Genomic DNA, 19360 nt, shown 5'->3' on the forward strand with positions numbered 1-19360 from the left:
CCTGAAAGCTGATCTAGCTAAAGTGAACTGGGATAGGAAGCTAGGAGATAGATCAATAGAAAAATAGTGAGACATTTATGGAAATATTTCAGAATACTCAGAGTAAGTACATTCCTACTATAAAGAAAAATTCTAATTGGAGGGCCCACCATTCATGGTTAATGTAAGAAGTTAGAGAAAACATCAATTTAAATATAAAACATATAACTGTACAAAGATATGTAACAGATTAGCTGATTGGTCCGAATACACAGAATGGCAGATAATGACAAAAAACGTTAATCAGAAGAAAGAAATAAGAGCAGAGAAGCTAGCTAAAAATGTAAAAACAGATAGCAATGGCTTCTTCATGTATTTAAACAGAAAAACAATATGTAAATAAAGTGTGTTAATCCTACAGGCAATGACAATAGAAAATCGTAGATAAAAGGATGAAATTAACAAATAATCTGCTATTGTTTTCACGATAGAACATACAAAAAAATTCCAAAATAGCTGTAAATTAGAGGGTGGAGGGGAAAGAGGAGCATAGAAAAATTACAATCACTGGTGAAGTGACACAGAGCAAACTGATGGAATTGCGGACTGAAAAGTCTCCAAGTCCAGGGCTTCAGCCTAGCGTGTTAAAAAGGTGGGCCGGGAGATCACAGACGCATTGGTGTTAACTTTCCAAAATTCACTGGATTCTGGAAAGGTTTTATCAGGCTGGAAAGTAGCAAATGTAACCCTTCTAATTCAAGAACGGAGGGAGGCAGAAAAGATGAAACTATAAGCTTTTGGTACATTGGCCTTTATAAATCAGAGTATTGAGTATAAAACTGGAGTGTTATGGTAAGGTTGTATAATGATGTGGGTATGCCGGCGTTGGACTGGCGTAAACACAGTAAAAAGTCTGACAACACCAGGTTTTAGTCCAACCTATTTATTTGATAATATACTCGCAAGCTTTCGGGTTAGCCCCTTCGTCACCTGACGAAGGGGCTAACCCGAAAGCTTGCGAGTGTATTATCAAATAAATAGGTTGGACTAAAACCTGGTGTTGTCAGACTTTTTACAAGGTTGTATAAGGCATTGGTGAGGCCGAATTTAGAATATTGTGTACAGTTTTGGTCACCTAGTTCCAGGAAGGATGTAAATAAGGTTGAAAGAGTGCAGAGAAGGTTCACAAGGATGTTGCCGGGTCTTGAGAAGCTGAGTTACAGAGAGAGCTTGAATAGGTTAGGACTTTATTCCCTGGAGCATAGAAGAATAAGGGGAGATTTGATAGAGGTGTACAAGATTTTGATGGGTATCGATAGAGTGAATGCAAGCAGGCTTTTTCCACTGAAGCTAGAGGAGAAAAAAAGAGGGCATGGGTTAAGGGTGAAAGGAGAAAAGTTTAAAGGGAATATTAGGGGGGGATTCTTCATGCAGGGAGTGGTGGGAGTGTGGAATGAGCTGCCAGATAAAGTGGTAAATGCGTGGTCACTTTTAACATTTAAGAAAAACTTGGACAGGTTCATGGATGAGAGGGGTGTGGAGGGATATGGTCCAAGTGCAGGTCAGTGGGACTAGGCAAAAAATGGATTGGCACAGGCAAGAAGGACCAAAAGGCCTGTTTCTGAGCTGTAATTTTTTATGGTTCTTTTATGCCAACTAGAATATAGAAAATAAGGAAAAGTACGGCATAGGAACAGGCCCTTAGGCCCTCCAAACTTGATGCCTGTTGTGGGATGGGTGCTCTTGTCGATCATTAAAGAGGTTATTGTCAATTCTAGTCTAGGGCGACTGTCTATGTGGAGTTTACACATTCTTCCCATGTCTGCATGGGTTTCCTCCCACATCCAAAGATGTGCAGATTAGATTAACTGGCCATGCTAATTTGCCCCTTAGTGTCCCAAGGTGTGTAGGTTAGGAGGATTAGCAGGATAAATACAAAAATTATGAGTTATGGGGCTCGGGCCTGGGTAAGCTGCTCTGTCAAAGTGTCAAATAACCTTCTTCTGCACTATATTCTGATATAGGTAAACTGAGTAAGCGGGCAAAAATCTGGCAGATGGAATAGCGTAGCAAATGTGAAGTTATCCACTTTGGCAGGAAGAATAAAAATGCTGAGTATTACTTAAACGGTGAATGACTGAGGTGTAGAAGAAACTAGGTATTCTTGTGCATAAGTCACAAAAAGTTAATATGAAGGTACATAATGTAATCAAGAAGGCTATAATGGAATGCTATCCTTTATTACAAGAGGATGTTATGCTTCAGTCATACAAGACTTTGGTGAGGCCACATCTCAAATATTTATTTAAGGAAGGACGTAAATGCATTGGACACAGTTCAGTGGATTGCTTTACTAGGTGGATACCTAGAATGAGGGGTTGTCTTAGGAGAATAGATTGGACAAGCTTGGCTTGTTTTCACTGCTGCTTAGAAGAGTAAGGGTGACTTGATTGAAATATATAAGATCCTGAATGTTCTTGGCAAATTGGACATGGAATGGATGTTTCCTCTTGTGACTGAGTCCACAACTAGGGGGCACTGTTTTAAAATTAGGTATTGCTCTTTTACGAAAGAGATGCGCAGACATTTTTTATCTCAGAGGGACTGTGCGACTCTGAAACTCCGTCTCAGAAGACAGTGGAAGATGAGTCAATGAATATTTGTAAAAAGGTAGGTTCTTGTTTGGCAAGGGAATTAAAAGTTATCGGGGTAGACGGGAATTTAGAATTCAAAACACAAACAGATCAGCCATGAATAGAGGAGCAGGCTCGAGAGGCCAAATGGCCAACTTCTACTCCTACTTTATATGTTCAATGAGTTAGCTATGAATTTATACAGTTCAATCCAATATGAAATGGAAGAAGTTTAAATAAATATTTTTCACTACAAAATATCAGCTTCAACTTCACTGTGGCTTAACATCCTTCACTACACTTTGTTGCAGTATGTATTACCTAGAGGAGTCATGTAGCAGGGCCTCAAAACTTCTTCAATAGTGTCTCCCATAATCCAAAACCTTTGCACCAGAACAATACCGACCTGTTCCCTTCCACCTCACGCAACAACTTTCTTTGGACATATGTCACGATTACTTAATTGTCACAAGGTCAAAATCCTGGGATTCCCTTTCCTGACAGCTGTACATTCATCAGACTACAACAGTCAAGAAGGTGGATAAGGTGGTTGTTCTCCATCTTTGAAGGCAACTAGGGATAGGCAATAACTGCCTTGCCAGTGATGGCCTTATACTAAGGATGAGTATTTTTAAAAATATACTGGTTGATTAAATGTTTCAGAATCAGTTCATATATGTCATGTACTTATATAATTGTTAAATTCTAAATGCTCTGTTTGATTATACTAGACATATTATGAACTAAATTGATTACGGCTAGTAATATCTTCAGATGGGGAAATTTTCAGTTCAAAACAATCAAGGATCAAAATTCTATTGTTCCAAAAAAAGACTGCTAAAGTTTTCATTGTGCTAAAAAGGTCAACTTACATCAACTTGCTTCATGATACAGTTTGAGAAAGATTTAATTCTTCCATATAGTTAAGTCAAAGTTTTGATTACAAAAGAAACTACAGCAGCATCTATGAATGAAATCAATATATCAATTTATTAAAACAAAATAAATGAATTGCAAGTGCCTTTTGAGGTAGCAAGTAAGCTACTGCCAAAGTATAGTTGCAAATTCTGAATTAACAGAGGAATGGTGCTGAAAATTTTGAGACCTGAGGGGCAATCTTACGAAAAAAATTCTAAGTCCAGAATGAGCATGAAAACAGGAGACTTTCGATTCCCTTTTTTGGCAAGTCCACATGTTGAATCTTATGTGCTCTGTGCTTGAATACATCTTGAAATCCATTTCATGCCAGTAGGTAGATAGGATGATAGCAGCAGAGGGTGCACATATGCAGATCTCTGCTCTGATAGCAGTAGAGACCTGTCACACAGCCTCTGCTACATTAGCCAGCAGGCCTTCATGGCCTAAACGTGTCACACTCTACCCCCAGGCTGGACTGATCGCCAACCAGCCCCCAATTGCTATGCAGTGTACACAACGGACTCCTCTCCCCCCTCACCACTGATTGCCCCACCTCTCGTCTGTCCCTGCTCCCTTTAGGTCCTCTCCCATACTGGCAGTGTCCAGTGGACATTGCCAGGGTGTCAGGCTGGCACTGCCCAAGGAGCAACCTCTCTTGCCTCCAATCTCCCAGGAAGGTCCCAATGGCTTCCGGTTCCACTAGTGAGGCCATCATGTCTGGTCCCCCTTAATAGGGCACCATACATGATACTTACTGGAGAGAACCTCCCCTGATGAGGCCACACAGGCACTCGAGCCCAGACAACTCTGTCCAGAGCTCTCTGATCAGACTGAAATGATAATTAAATGACATTTAAATAATTTAATCAGCCTTGTGCTGGAAATGGTCATAAGGCTGAACATGCCAGATATCCAGTGCCAGTGAGATAATGATAGGTGAGAAATCTGGTGTGAACCTGATTTCTCAGCTCTCTCACAATCTTACCGGCTCGCCCTGCCCATTGTCTGATGGAGTACAGTGGTAAGTTCTCCCCCTGCAATCATTGGGCCTTCCTTTGATGAAAGAACTAGGCTCTACAGCTTGTCAGTTTAACAGTAACATTGTGAAAGCCTCAGGTTTGTCCATTCAGGCAGAGATCATTTCACTGCCCAGCCCCAGGTGACACCAATCCATGCCCCATCCACTCATGCCCCTCACTCTACACTATTCGGGTAAATAATTTTCAGTCTCTCAAAAACAACTCACTGATTATCACTGAGTTTCAAACGCTGGTCTTAACATATCAGTTCTTGATTGGCTACAGCTGCTCTATTTTATGTTCACATGGTCAATTTTACTCTTCTGCAAATTTACCTCAAAAGAAATTTGCTTCAAGCAAAACAGTAACATAAATCATGTCAAACCAATCAAAATATTTTCTCTCCTTATCCCAGGAAAAACTAGTAAAAACATTTCCTTTAGAACTTTAAACGTCTTATCCTCATTTCTAACACAAGAGGAAAACTGCACTATTCGGGAAGGTATCTTTGCTGCTGGGTTTGAATACTGTTATGCTCTGGTTAGGGGCTAAGAACTCCTTGCTTAATGTAGGTAAACTGTTTGAAATCCCAGTTACCCACTAGGATAGTCACAAGATTAAATGGTTTTACACAAAATAAATTTTACTAGTCAGAACAGTAAAACAATCCACATACTATTAGCATTCAGAATTAACATGAGATAAATATGGATTAAGGGAAAACTATGGTTGAACACTGCACATTACATGGCACATACGAAAAAGTCAGATCCGATGGATTCTCAGCAACCCAGCTAGATGTTATTGACCACTGAAAGTCACCTCACAAGAGATTCAACTTTTGACTTTCGAAGATCTAGGGGTGAATTTTCCCATTCTGCCCACCACAGGAATTGTAATGGGCGGAGGGTGGACCATGGAGAGGTCCGTTGACCTCAGGTGAGATTTTCTGGTTTCACGGCGAGCGTGGGCCAGAAAATCTCACCCCTGATCTTTGAATTCATTCAAGTCACTCTGAGCTCGCCTCCAATAGTTTAATCTCTTCACCTGAGATTCGTAAACTTGCACTCCGTCTCTAATTATCATGACATTTCCAACTATTTCACAGAAGCTAGCTTAATTAAGCTCACATTGCTTCTGAGTTTCTCCAAATACCAGTCTCTCTCTGCTGCACCGATCTATGAGTGGCTCATATACTTATTCTGAGCCAGAATCCTCTCCAGGATAGAACCAGTGGCCTGCCATCACGTTCCCAGCCCTTCCGGATTTCTCCTGAGCTTGAACTATACTAAATAACTCCCAGAGCTTCTCTGTGACCTGCAAATAAAGTCTAAACTGCAACTAAGAGCTGCAGCACTGGCTCGCAGGCATTCTCAGAACCCTAATTACCTGGGGCCTGCTAACAGCGGCACCCTTTCAGTGTCCAGCCTTTTGCCCTGCTGCAGAATGCACACTATTCCAGTAATTTAAATGTAGGTTACTACATGTAGATTACTTCTTGAAAAGAAGTATCAAGTCATAACTATTGCTCTGTCCATTCACCTTACTGTGGGAGTTAAAGAGACTGAATGATTTATCTGAAATAAGCTTTTCCTCATTTAAAATTAACTTGATCTGCCTTCAGATTAATTGTATATATACCGACAATGACACAGATCCCCTGTTTAAAACAGAAAGGGAATGGTCCACTGACTTATTTTTATTCTTTCATGGATAGGAAGGTTGCTGGTAAGTCTAGCATTTGTTGCCTATCCCCAATTGCTCTTGAAGTTTGGTGGTGAGTCACCTTCTCGAATCAATGTAATACATCTGACACAGGTGCAACCACAGTGCTATTCAGGAGTTCCGAGATGTTGACCCAATGATAGTGAATGATAAGCGATATATGTGGTTAGGAGCAGGACTTGCCTCTGAGCTACTACACTAGTAGCCACAGTATTTATATAGCTAGTCCAGTTAAGTTTTAGGTCAACTATAACACCCAGGCTGTTGATCATAGTGGATTCAGCGACCACCCCCCCTCACTCCCCACCAATCGCTGTGCAGGGTGCGCAGTGGTCCCCCATTGCTCCTTCACTGATCACTGTACAGAATGGCAGCAATCCCCTCCCTCCTCACCGGGCGCAAACCTGATTTCTCGGCTCTCTCACGATCTTACAGGCTTGCTCCGCCCATCATCCAGTGGGGCGCAATGGTAAGATTCCAACATGCCCCCTTGTTTTTAACACTTGAAAGTCTAACCACCTATTCCCTTTGAGACATGCATTCTGCTAAGCCCTTGTTGTTCTTTAGTGGGGTGCCACAGGGATCAGTGCTGGGACCCCAGCTATTCACAATATCAATGATTTGGATGAGGGAACAAAATGTAACATCGCCAAGTGTGCTTATGATAACAAGTTGGGTGGGAGGATGAACTGTGACAAGGTTGCAGAGATCCTTCAGAATGATCCGGATAGGTTGGGTGAGTGGGCAAATCGATGGCAGACACAGTATAATCTGGATAAATGTGAGCTTATTCACTTTGGAAGCAAAAACAAGAAGGCAGATTACTACCTGAATGGCTGTAAATTGGGAGAGAGGAATGTGCAGCAGGGCCTGGGTGTCCTTGTGCACTAGTCACTGAAGATAAGCAAGCAGGTGCAGCAGGCGGTAAAGAAGGCAAATGGCATATTGCAAGAGGTTTCGAGTTCAGGAGCAGGGATATGTTGCTGCAATTATATAGGGCCTTGGTGAGGCCACACCTATGTGTGCAGTTTTGGTCTCCTTTTCTGAGGAAGGATGTTCTTGCTCATGAGGGAATGCAACGAAGATTTACCAGGCTGGTTCCGGAGATGGCAGAAATGAAGTATGAGGAGAGATTGACAAGATTAGGATCGTTTTCTGGGGGGGGGGGGGGGGGGGGGGAATGAGTGGCAGGGAGATTCATAGAGACTTATAAAATTCTAACAGGACTAGACAGGGTAGATGCAGGGAAGATATTCCCAATGGTGGGGCAGTACAGAACCAGGGATCATTGGATTCATGGTAGATCATTTAGGACGGAGATCAGGAGACATTTCTTCACCCAAAGAATGTGAGCCTGTGGAAAACGTTACACAGGAAGCTGTTGACGCCAAAATATTGAATGTATTCAAGAGGCGCTGGGTATAGCACTTGGGGTGAATGGGATCAAAGATTATGGGGAAAAAACAGGACTAGGCTAATGAGTTAGACGATCAGTCATGATCGTAATGAATGGTGGAGCAGGCTCAAAAAGCCAAATGGCTTCCTCCTCTCGTCTATATTTCTATGCTCTTTCCTTCCCAGAGAGAAGTCAATTGTTTGGAAACTGTGGTCTCTACCAATGCTTAACTGAATTTCAAGTGCTAATGTTTTAGTACAATGGGTGTTATATTCATCTGAAATGAATGACAATGTCAAGAAGCTGAATAATAGATTGTGCTTTGATGTTGTTTCTAACGTATTGCCACAAGTTAATATACAATTAAAAGTATTTCAAGAATTTTTTCACATGGTAGAATGATGTTATTCTATGAATCAATGATACGGAGTCTTTATCTGGCAGAGAGGTGTATGCATACACCAAAGAATCTAAAATATGGGTTGGTGCGCGCTTTGCAGACCATGACAGTTTGGTTTTTCTGAGTCCAGCGGAAGATTTAGCCCAGTATTTCGAAAGGGACCTTCACTTGAGAGACAGTATAAGAACAAAATATTCCACACCTGGAAACAGCCTATAATTCTTGGTGAACAATGATTTCAAGCCACAGATGCAATGTTTCAAGTCCAACTACTGCATGTTGCTAAAGCAGATGGTATATTTTCTGTGGGCCAGCGGAATTATGTTTTAAAAGTTCAAGCACAATATATCATGTTAATTTGTTTTTCAGTCTAAGCAGCAGTGAAACTGGCCTCCATCCAGGAACATCTGTATAGCTGTTGATTTTAATTGGGAACATAAATAGGAATTAACATCATATTTTCAGCACCCAGGCAAATATGCCATGCAATTAGTAATTGTATAAGTCACTTATTCCATAAATCTTTCTTTCATTTGCAAGTGCCCTTATCCATAGCAGTGCTATTAAGGGGCAAAGTACCCAGGAAAATCTAGCCCATTCATAAAAGCAAGAGGATGAAACTCCAAATAAATTTTACCATGGTGTTTTATAATATTGAGAAGCATGGCCTGATAATTTTAGTCCCTTTAAAAGGTGATCTAAATTAAGTTTCTGGGATGCAGAACATTTGACAAGCAACTTGATCCATGATATAACCACATAACGAGCCAGATCATACAAATCTAGTTTAGGAATGCACCAATTCCCTAAATTAAAAGTGGGTCATTACAAATACTGGACACATGTTTGTTTCTCTTCGTCCTCACTGCTAATCTCAGCTAGCCTATTGTGAGAGGTAATTAAACAAATGTTAAACTATAAAAAAAACACCTAAAGATGTTCTTATAATCCTCTTCTAACTAATAGAAAAGAAATTGAAGTAGAAGTCTACAAGTAGGTTAAAGTCTACAAGTAGCAAGACCAGAGGGAAAACATAATCAGTGACATAACTTCATTAAACTCCATGCAACTAGAAAGATTTATGCACTATTGGATTTGGACGAAATCTTCCCAAAAATTTTGAAGTGTCATAGAAGTGTGAAAACGGCAGTGTTCCACCCTAGTCTTTTGGGCAAGTTTGGCACTGCCACTGTCTGGTACTCATCAGTTTTTCTGACAGTTGAGAGTTTTGTGCTGACGGGGGGGGGGGGGGGGGGGGGAGGAGAGGAGGAAACAGAGCCTAGGTATACTGGGGAAGCTTGAGCACTCAGGTGCCATTGCGCAGGGTGCCCAGCTCACTTACTCACTCTCCCTCCCCAGACATCGAACACCCTCTATCAGTGGCATTTATCACCCCCTCCCCTGCCCCCAACACGAACACAGTCACCAGCAACAGCACCTTCTCGATGAGTCTCCTAGCGGATCCTCGACATGACCCTGCCCCTCCCCCAATCATAACTTCCTCAATGATTCAACTCTATGTGGAAACTGCAGAGATAGCATAACTGTCATAGGGAAAATGTTAGAAGCTATTATTAAATACATATAGTAGATCACTAAAGTGAATTCAAGGCGATCGGGCAGAGACAAGCCATGTTTTTTCTCTTGTCAATCTAGGGACCACTGTTTAAAAATAAGTCATCCATTTTAGACAGAGATGAGTAATTTATTTTTTGTCATAGGGTTATGCATCTTAGGAATTCTCTTCCAGCAGAAGTGATGGAAAAGTCTTTGCACATTTTTAAGACAGAGCTCTGTGCTTAATAAGCAATGGAAGGGGGGAAGTGGGAGGGGGAAAGAGGAGGAGAAAGATTATCAGGGATAAGCAGGAATTTGGAGCTCAGTTTACAAACAGATGAGCCATTACCTCGAAGCTGAGTGGCCTACTCTTGTTCCCAATTTAATGTTCTTATGAACATCATCTATGGCGTCTTCAAGTAGTTGAGGGTTATCAAGATTGCCCATTTAAGGTTGAAACCTGGGACTTCACACTCAGGGGAGGCAGTGTAGAGTGACATTGTTGCTGGACTAGCAATCCAGAGACCTTGATTTGAATCCCACCATAGAGATGTTGAAATCTGAACTGAATAAAAATCTTAATAAAAGTCTAATGCCTAGTATACAACATGGAGATGATTTTTTTCTCTGCGCGATTTTGGAACCCCCCCATCCCCCACAAGGGGGACCTCATCTCATAATCTTATACGAAAGTGCGTGAGATAATAAGAAGCTACTGGTCTTGGCAAATTAAAGCAGGATCTGACACACTCTATCATGAACAATTAACATCTTTATTTTTAAACTGGTGACAACTTCACTAAAACAATTAACAAACTAAATAAAATCCCAATAGAATGCTATTCGTTTTTGACAAGACTCATTCAGGAATAAAACAAATTCTTATAGAATATAATCTCTCAAATAATATAAAAGCAGGCGTCTGTTGGAAGTATGAACTTTCTTCTGAGGCTTCCATCTAGGGTACTTTCTGAGTTAGTATCTCTTTCTCTTTAAATGATGACTTCCTGAAGACGTATATATTAAACTGCAAGATTCTATATGACAGCCTCCCCTCGCCCTCCTTCCAACTAAAGAGGTGGCAAGCTTACTCTCCAGCTCTTGCTCTCTGCTCTGGCAGTTGAAACCACTGGTCTTGGTTTTTATACCCAGAATTATCTCACAGTATTCCTGCAAACCAACTGGTTCAGAGCTATACACAAACTCACATTTGAATTTTATTGGCTTTGGGTCTCTGAGGGCTTGTTTTAACTAAAAGTCTAAATCAAAAGCCTGTTTTGTGCCAATGCAAAACTCTGTTGCTGGCTTTTGAATCAAATGTTGCAAATCTTCCTAAGCCTGCTGCCTTCACTCTGCAATTTAAATTTCAAGCAGAAGGATACCTGCTATTTACAAAGACAACGTTATATGATTTCTTTTGGTTTTCTTAGCATTTCTTTTCACTATTTACATTTTCAAACACTACAGTTTTAACTTTAGATACGCAACTTCATAACACTATTGACCATGAAACCATTACCAATTGGTATAAAGACTCATCTGGTTCACTAATATCTTCTGCCATCCATTCCTGGTCTGACCTTCAGAAAGAGGTATGGAAAATAGGTATGGGTAATAGGTAGGAAAATAGGTTGGCCCAGCCAACTATGCCCACAACAAATGAATGAATAGGAAAAAAAAGTCAGTTATCAGGTTCGAACTGGTTGATGAGGAGCTGAGGCTGTTGTCAGTTTGTAGGGTGTGATGGATATTCTAGTAGGACTACAGGTTTTCAGACAAGGGTTTTTAGCATGGGCCTTTTCTGAGATCCTATGTCAATGTGAGTGCTCCATTAGCTGTCCATTGTATCTTTGCCATTTGATCTTTTGTGCCCTCTAACCTATCCCTGACGTTCTATTTTCTTCCACCCACCCCTGATTTTTCAATAGCATTAAACCTATTACATTCTAGCTCGCTTCAGTTCCAAAGAAATTATATTGCACTCAAAACATCAACTCTGTCTCTCTTTCCAGAGATGCTGAGAGACACAAGTTTTTCCAGTGTTTTGTGTTGAGTTTTATTTGTAATGGGATGTGGGCATTACTGACTAGGTCTCCATTTATTGCCCTTGAGAAGGAGGTGAGCTGCCTTCCTAAACTGCGGCAGTCGTTGTGGTGCTGGCATAACCACAGTGCTGTTATGAGGGGGAGTTCTAGAATTTTGACCCAGCAACACTGAAGGAATGACGATATAATTGACAAGTCAGAATGATAAGTGACTTGGAGAGGAACTTTCAAATGGTGGTGTTCTCATGTGTCTGCTGACCTTGGCTTTCTCAAAATGGTAGCGAAGGCATTGTCTGAGGAGTCTCGGTAACTTTCCGCAGTGCATTTTGCTGCCATCTAATATTATTCCATAGTGCAATGTCTGGAAGATTGAAATTGCTCCATATGTCTCTGACTTGTATATGCAAGTAAATTCCATTGCCATTCTTTCGGACAACTTCGGAACAATTTGGGAACGTTTCCTCTCGGAATGCAAACTCAACTAGTTCAAGATAGAAGTCAAATCACAAAAGAAACCTCTAAATATTCAGTAATCCTAATGAGGATGTGTGCATGTAGCAATGATTGAATTTGCAGAAGTTGATTGTATTAGACAGTGAGGATATGTGCACATAGCAATGATTGAATTTGCAGAAGTTGATTGTATTAGATGCTTGCAGTGATATGATATAGTGCCTGGAAAACAATACCTCCTGCTATACGAATACTACTCTGATTGATGATATCTAAGCTGTAGCTAATAAGATTACGTGCATGCATTAGCAGAACCTATAAGTATTGTGCTAAAACCACGAGTCAGTGTCAGTCTCTCCTTGGTGATGTAGGCTGTTTGCCTGCTTCATTGTAAAAGGAAGACCGACCCTACATCGTAACATTTGATCAATAAATGCTGTGGATGCACATCTGGAGTTGAATCGACGTTTGTCAAACCGAGTCTGACGAGGCGTGCTGAATTGTAAATTGTCACTATCACATCGTGCAATTTGCAACAGCAACTCCAAGATCCACAAGCGCAGTAATCAAGGAGAAAATAACACTCAGTTTCTCTCCAAGCCACACAACACCTTAATTTGGATATACATCAACACCCCTTCACTGCTGCTAGGTTAATTCCTGGAATTCAATACCTAAGCTAAGTGATTTAAGATAGAAGGCACAGAACAAATATAATTTTTAATAGTTCAGATGAGTGGTGGTGATGAATCTATCAGGGGCTGGCCTGCCTGATGGAATTGTTTATACGATTAACCAATGTGGATTGGATAGGCTAAATCGCTGTGTTATGTGTGACAACATAGTGGACAGCACTACAAGGACTTCAATAAGAATGCCCACCACTATCTTCCAAAGAGAATTCAGAACAGAAAATAAATGGAACTTTCTCAGGAACACCAGTGGAGCATTAACAAATTAATAGAAAGCAATCTGTAACAATTTCAAATACAGATCAATATCCTTTATCCAAAATCTTAGTGCAGATTGTGTTTTCGTTTTTGGATATTTTGGTTTTCAGTTATGTATTTAGGATAAGTAAGTTGTCATTTGCAGAAACCTAGATAGTAATGAGGAGTTGGAGATGAGGTTTTTGTGGTACCTTAAACAGTTTGTGAAGTAAGGGAAAGGAGCCTCTGGCAGTCTAGACTTGGGACTCCTAGCTGTACTTTCAAAGTTTCAGATTCTATTTTAATCGGATATTGTTATTGGACCAAAGGGCAGCATTTTCTAGGTTGAACTTAGTTTCCATAATACAGTTTGAGTCAAAAGCAAAGACTCTCACAGCCAATATTTTATTTACATCTGAGCACACACATGCAAGGTAAGTAACTAGGGAATGAAAGTAGCAAGGACTTTGCCTGAATGTATATTTCCCATGATACTGGGGTGTAATAACACTTCCATTCTCCATATTAAAAAGACAGGTGAAGGTGATGCAAAAAAGATTGACAAAGTATGATATCAGAACAGAGAAGTTATAATCAAGAGACTGAACACGCCGGCTTCTTTTCTTCTGTAAACAGAAGGCCAAGACTGAAAAACTCACAGAGGTTTACAGCATGGGAATAGGCCCTTCGGCCCAACTTGTCCACGCTGCTCTTTTTTTAAAAACCCTTAAGCTAATCTCATTTGCTCACATTTGGTCCATATCCTTCTCTACTCATCGTACCCATCTAACTATCTAAATGCTTTTTAAAAGATAAAATTGTACCCGTCTCTACGACTACCTCCAGCAGCTTGTTCCAAACACTCACCATCCTCTGTGAGAAAAAAATTATCCCTCAGGACACTTCTGTATCTCTCCCTTCTCACCTTAAACCTATGCCCTCTAGTTTTAAACTCCCCTACCTTTGGGAAAAGATATTGGCTAACTACCTTGTCTATGTTCCTCATTCTATAGACCTCTATATGGTCACCCTCAGCCTCCTACGCTCCAGAGAAAAAAGTCCCAGTCTATTCAGCCTCCCGTTATAACTCAATCCAGCAAGTCCCGGTAGCATCCTAGTAAATCTTTTCTGCACTCTTTCTAGTTTAATAATATCCTCTCTACAATAGGATGACCAGAATTGCACACAGTATTCCAAGTGTGGCCTTACCAACGTCTTGTACAACTTCAACAAGACGTCCCAGCTCCTGTATTCAACGTTCTGACCAATGAAACAAAACATTCCGAATGCCTTCTTCAGCACTCTGCCCACCTGTGACTCCACTTCCAAGGAGCAATGAACATGTACTCCTAGATCTCTTTGTTCTGTAACTCTCCCCAATGCCCTACCATTAACTGAGTAAGTCCTGCCCTGGTTCAATCTACCAAAATGCATTACCTCGGATTTGTCTAAATTAAACTCCAGCTGCCATTCGTCAGCCACTGGCCCAACTGATCAAGATCCCATTGCAATGGAGATAACTTTCTTCACTGTCCACTTTGCCACCAATCTTGGTATCATCTGCAAACTTACTAATCATGCCCCCTATATTTTCATCCAAATCATTAATATAAACGACAAACAACAGCAGACCTAGCACTAATCCCAAAGGCACACCGCTGGTCATAGGCCTCCAGTTTGAAAAACAACTCTCCACAACCACCCTCTGGCTTCTGTCAAAAAGCCAATTTTGTATCCAATTAGATACTTCACCCTGGATCCCGGGAGATTTAACTTTATGCAACAACCTACCATGTGGTACCTTGTCAAAGGTCTTATGAAAGTTCATGTAGTCAACATCAACTGTATTGCCGTCATCTACCTTCTTGGTTACCCCTTCAAAAAACTCAATTAAATTTGTGAGATATGATTTTCCACTCACAAAGCCATGCTCACTATCCCTAATCAGTCCTTACATCTCTAAACGCCTGTAGATCCTATCTCTCAAAATACCTTCCAACAATTTACCCACCACAGATGTGAGGCTCACTGGCCTGTAGTTCCCAGGCTTTTCCCTGCAGCCCTTGTTAAACAAAGGCACGGTATTTGCCACTCCCCAATCTTCAGGCACCTCACCTGTGACTACTGATGATTCAAATATCTCGGCTAGGGGACCTGCAATTTCCTCCCTAGCGCCCCACAAATTCCTGGAATATTTTTCATCAGGTCCTGGGGATTGATCTACCTTGATGCATTTTAAGACTTCCAGCACCACCTCCTCTATAATATGTACACTCCTCAAGACATCACTATTTATTTCCCCGAGTTCCCTAACATCCATGCTTTTCTCAACAGTAAATACTAATGAGAAATATTCACTTAGGATCTCACCCATCTCTTGTGGATCTGCACATAGATGACCTTGTTGATCCTTAAGAGGCACTACTCTCTCCCTTGTTACTCTTTTGCCCTTTATGTATTTGTAGAAGCTTTTTGGATTCTCCTTTGCCTTATCTGCCAAAACAATTTCATGCCCCCTTTTTGCCCTCCTGATTTCTCTAACTCTACCCTACACCCCCAATATTCTTCAAGACATTCACTTGATCCCAGCAGCCAATGCATGTCATGCGCCTCTTTCTTCTTCTTGCAACACCAGATTAAAGTCCAAAAGGTTTATTTGTAGCAAACACCACTAGTTTTTGCTACAAGTAAACCTGTTAGACTTTAACCTGGTGTTGTGAGACTTCTTACTGTGTTTACCCCAGTCCAACACCGGCATCTCCGCATCTTCTTCTTGACCAGGGCCTCAATATACCCGACTCATCCAGGGTTCCTGACTTCTGCCAGCCTTGCCCTTCACTCTAAAAGGAATATGTTTACCCCGAACCCTGCTTAACACACTTTTGAAAGCATGCCACTTAACAGACGTCCCTTTGCCTTCCCACAGACTCCCCCAATTAACTTTTGAAAGTTCCTGCCTGATACCATCAAAATTGGCCTTGGCCCAATTTAGAATTTTAACTTTTAGGACAGACCTATCATAAGAACATAAGAAATAGGAGCAGGAGTAGGCCATCCAGCCCCTCGAGCCTGCCCCGCCATTCAATAAGATCATGGCTGATCTGTCGCTGCTCAGTTCCACTTTCCCGCCCTCTCCCCATAACCCTTAATCCCCTCTCCTATCAAAAACCCATCAACCCGTGTCTTAAAAATATTTAGCGAGGCAGCCTCCACCACTTCAACGGGCAGAGAATTCCAGAGATTCACCACCCTTTGAGTGAAGAAGTTCCTCCTCAACTCTGTTCTAAACCACCCCCCTTTTATCTTGAGGCTGTGCCCCCTAGTCCTATTGTCTTTTTTGAGCGGGAAGAGTCTTTCCACCTCTATCCTATCCATCCCATTCATCATCTTATACGTATTATTATTATTATATTATTATATTATTATTATTATATCATTCTCCATAGCTATCCTAAAACTAATAGAATTATGATCACTGGTCCCAAAGTGATCCCTCACTAACACTTCTGTCACCTGCCCTTCCTTATTTCCCAAGAGGAGGTCAAGTATTGCCCCCCTCTCGAGATAGTTATCTAGGGTTCAGGATAAAAACTTTCCTCCTGAATACACTCAACAAATTTCTCTCCATCCAGCCCTCTAATACTACGGCTATCCGAGTCGATGCTGAGAAAATTAAAATCTCCAACTATTACCACCCTATTTTTCTCGGAGCTATCTGTAATCTCCTTACATATTTGCTCCTCAATTTCCCACTGACTATTTGGGGGCCTACAGTACAACCCTATCAAAGTGATTTCCCCCTTATTTCTCAGTTCTACCCATATAGACTCAGTGGCCAAACCCTTGGATATATCCCCTCTCAGTACAGCCATGATGCCTTCCCTAATCAAAAATGCAATTCCCCCTCCTCTCTTACCTCCTGTTCTATCTTTCCTATAGCATCTGTATACTGGAACAGTCCTGTCCCTCCCTGAGCTGTTTCACTAATTGCTATAATATCCCAGTCCCATGCACCCATCAATGCCCTGAGTTCACCTGCCTTGTCTGTCAGGCCTCTCGCATTGAAATAAATGCAGCGCAATCTGGACTTTCGTTACTCTCTATCTTGTTTTTGCCTGATCTGTCTGGTACTAAGATTACTGACACTGCCTTTACTATTAACGTGCTCTCTTTAAGAGAGACGTTAGAGAAGTACTTCCAATACTAGAGATCATAAACATGATAGTTACCAAACTATCCAATAAGGAATTCAGGGGACTTCATTCCTTGGGGAGAGGTTAGAACGTGGAACGTACTGCCATACAGAGTTGTTGGGGCATGCAGAACGTATGTGTTTAAGGAAATTGAGCTAAGAACTGAGAAATGAATAGAAAGATATCATAGAATCCCTATAAAGCAGGAAGTCATTTGGCTCTACAAGTCTGCACTGACCACAATCCCAACCAGACCCTATTTCTGTAACCCCATCTGTTTCCACCACTAACCTCCTGGCATGAAGGGGACGATTTGGCATGGCCAATCAACCTAACCTGTACATCTTTGGACTATGGGAGGAAATCAGAGCACCTGGAGGAAACGCCCATGCGGACTACGGGAGAACGTGCAAACTCCACACAGACAGTAACCTGAGGCCAGGATTAAACTCGGGTCTCTGGCACTGTGAGGCAGTAGTACTAACCACTGTGCCACCATGCCGCAAATGAGATGAAGAGGAGGAAGTCTGGCTGAAGGATAATGCTGTTAGATCAACTGCCCTTTTTCTGTACTATAACAATTATGTAATGTAGTTGTTGCATCCTCCCTTTCTCCCATCCCAAATGCCAAATAATTTTTGAGATCAGCTAATCAGTTAAGCAAATTTAACACAGTCTGTATAACATTATCACACTGGCTGATGCATTTACCCAGTAAAATCATTCAGAAAGCCACATACTGCAACACCATTAGACCATCAATAGCAGAATGAAAATTTCAAAAGAAAGCTCCTCCCTTACCAGTTAAAAGGTATCTTTGACGGTAGAGTTTTTGATGGGAGGTGAAACTGAAGTGGTCTACAAGCTGATTAAAATACAGCTCCTTGAATTGTGGTTCTGGGACTGTTACTTTAGTCACAACATTTGTGTCACTCAGTCCTTCGTCATTGATGCTAACCATTGTATCACCAGCTTCAGATTCATTATCATTGACAGCAGCATTTACATCTCTGGTGCTGGTGTTAATGCTTTGGGTGCTGGAGACGGTGTCTGTATCCGTGATGCTGATCTCTGAGGCATTGGTGACTGTTTCCACAATGCTGATCTGTGGGGGTTCGGTGTCAGTTTCCGTGATACTGATCTCTGGGGATTTGGTGCTAATGTCTGTGACAATCACGTCTGGGACAATGCCATTATCTGTGACAATCACTTCTGGGGCTTTGGTGTCTATGTCTGTAACAATCACGTCTGAGAAATTGGTATATTTATCTGTGACAATCATGTCTGGGATTTCGATGTCAAAATTTGTGACAATCACATCTGGGACAATGGTGCTAGTGTCACTGTCTGTGATAATCACTTCTGCGACTTTGGTGTCTTCGTCTGTGACAAACATGTCTGGGATATTGGGATATTCGTCTGTGATGATTACATCTGGGCCCTCGGCGACACTATCTGTGACAACTGGGACGTTGGTGACAGTGTTATTTGTGACAATAACTTCTGGGATCTTGCTGACATTGTCTTTATCTGTGACAATCACATCTGCAACTTCAGTATCTTTGTCTGTGTCAATCACATCTGGGATATTGGTGTAATTGTCTGTGACAATGGCGTCTGGAACTTCGGTGACATTATTTGTGACAACCATGTCTGGGACTTGGTTGACGGTGTCTTTATCTGTTACAATCACATCTGCGGCTTTAGTGTCTTTATCTGTGACAATCACTTGTGGGACCTCGGTAACAGTGCCTTCATCTGTGACAATGATGTCTGGGATATTGGTGTATCTGTCTGTGACAATGACGTCTGGGATTTCGGTGACATTATTTGTGACAACCACATCTGGAACTTTCGTGACAGCGTCTTTATCTGTCACAATAACGTCTGGGACTTTTCTGACAGCGCTTTTGTCTGTGACAGTCACATGTGGGACTTTGGTGGCAGTCTCATCTTTGACAATCACTTCTACTTCAGTCATTGTGTCTTCATCTGTGATAACCACATCTGCAACTTCAGTGACGTTGTCTTTATCCGTGACAATCATGTCTGGGACTTTGGTGACAGTGTCTTTGTCTGTGACAATTACATCTGGGACTGTAGTGCTATTATT

General features: G+C 41.4%; 1 protein-coding gene across 1 annotated transcript in view; it reads right to left on the bottom strand.

The window, feature by feature from the left end:
- LOC145358437 (dipeptidyl peptidase 2-like) overlaps nt 1–19360 on the bottom strand; it is a 70807-nt gene extending 51447 nt beyond the window's left edge. The window contains exon 1 of the mRNA XM_080212519.1: nt 18049–19360. Within this exon, the coding sequence (XP_080068645.1) occupies nt 18049–19294 (1246 nt within the window). The 5' untranslated portion in view covers nt 19295–19360. The remainder of the gene's footprint in view (nt 1–18048) is intronic.

This window comes from Carcharhinus amblyrhynchos, chromosome 25, assembly GCF_965287045.1.
Source record: "Carcharhinus amblyrhynchos chromosome 25, sCarAmb.v2.hapA, whole genome shotgun sequence".
In the NCBI taxonomy this organism is placed as follows: Eukaryota; Metazoa; Chordata; class Chondrichthyes; order Carcharhiniformes; family Carcharhinidae; genus Carcharhinus; species Carcharhinus amblyrhynchos.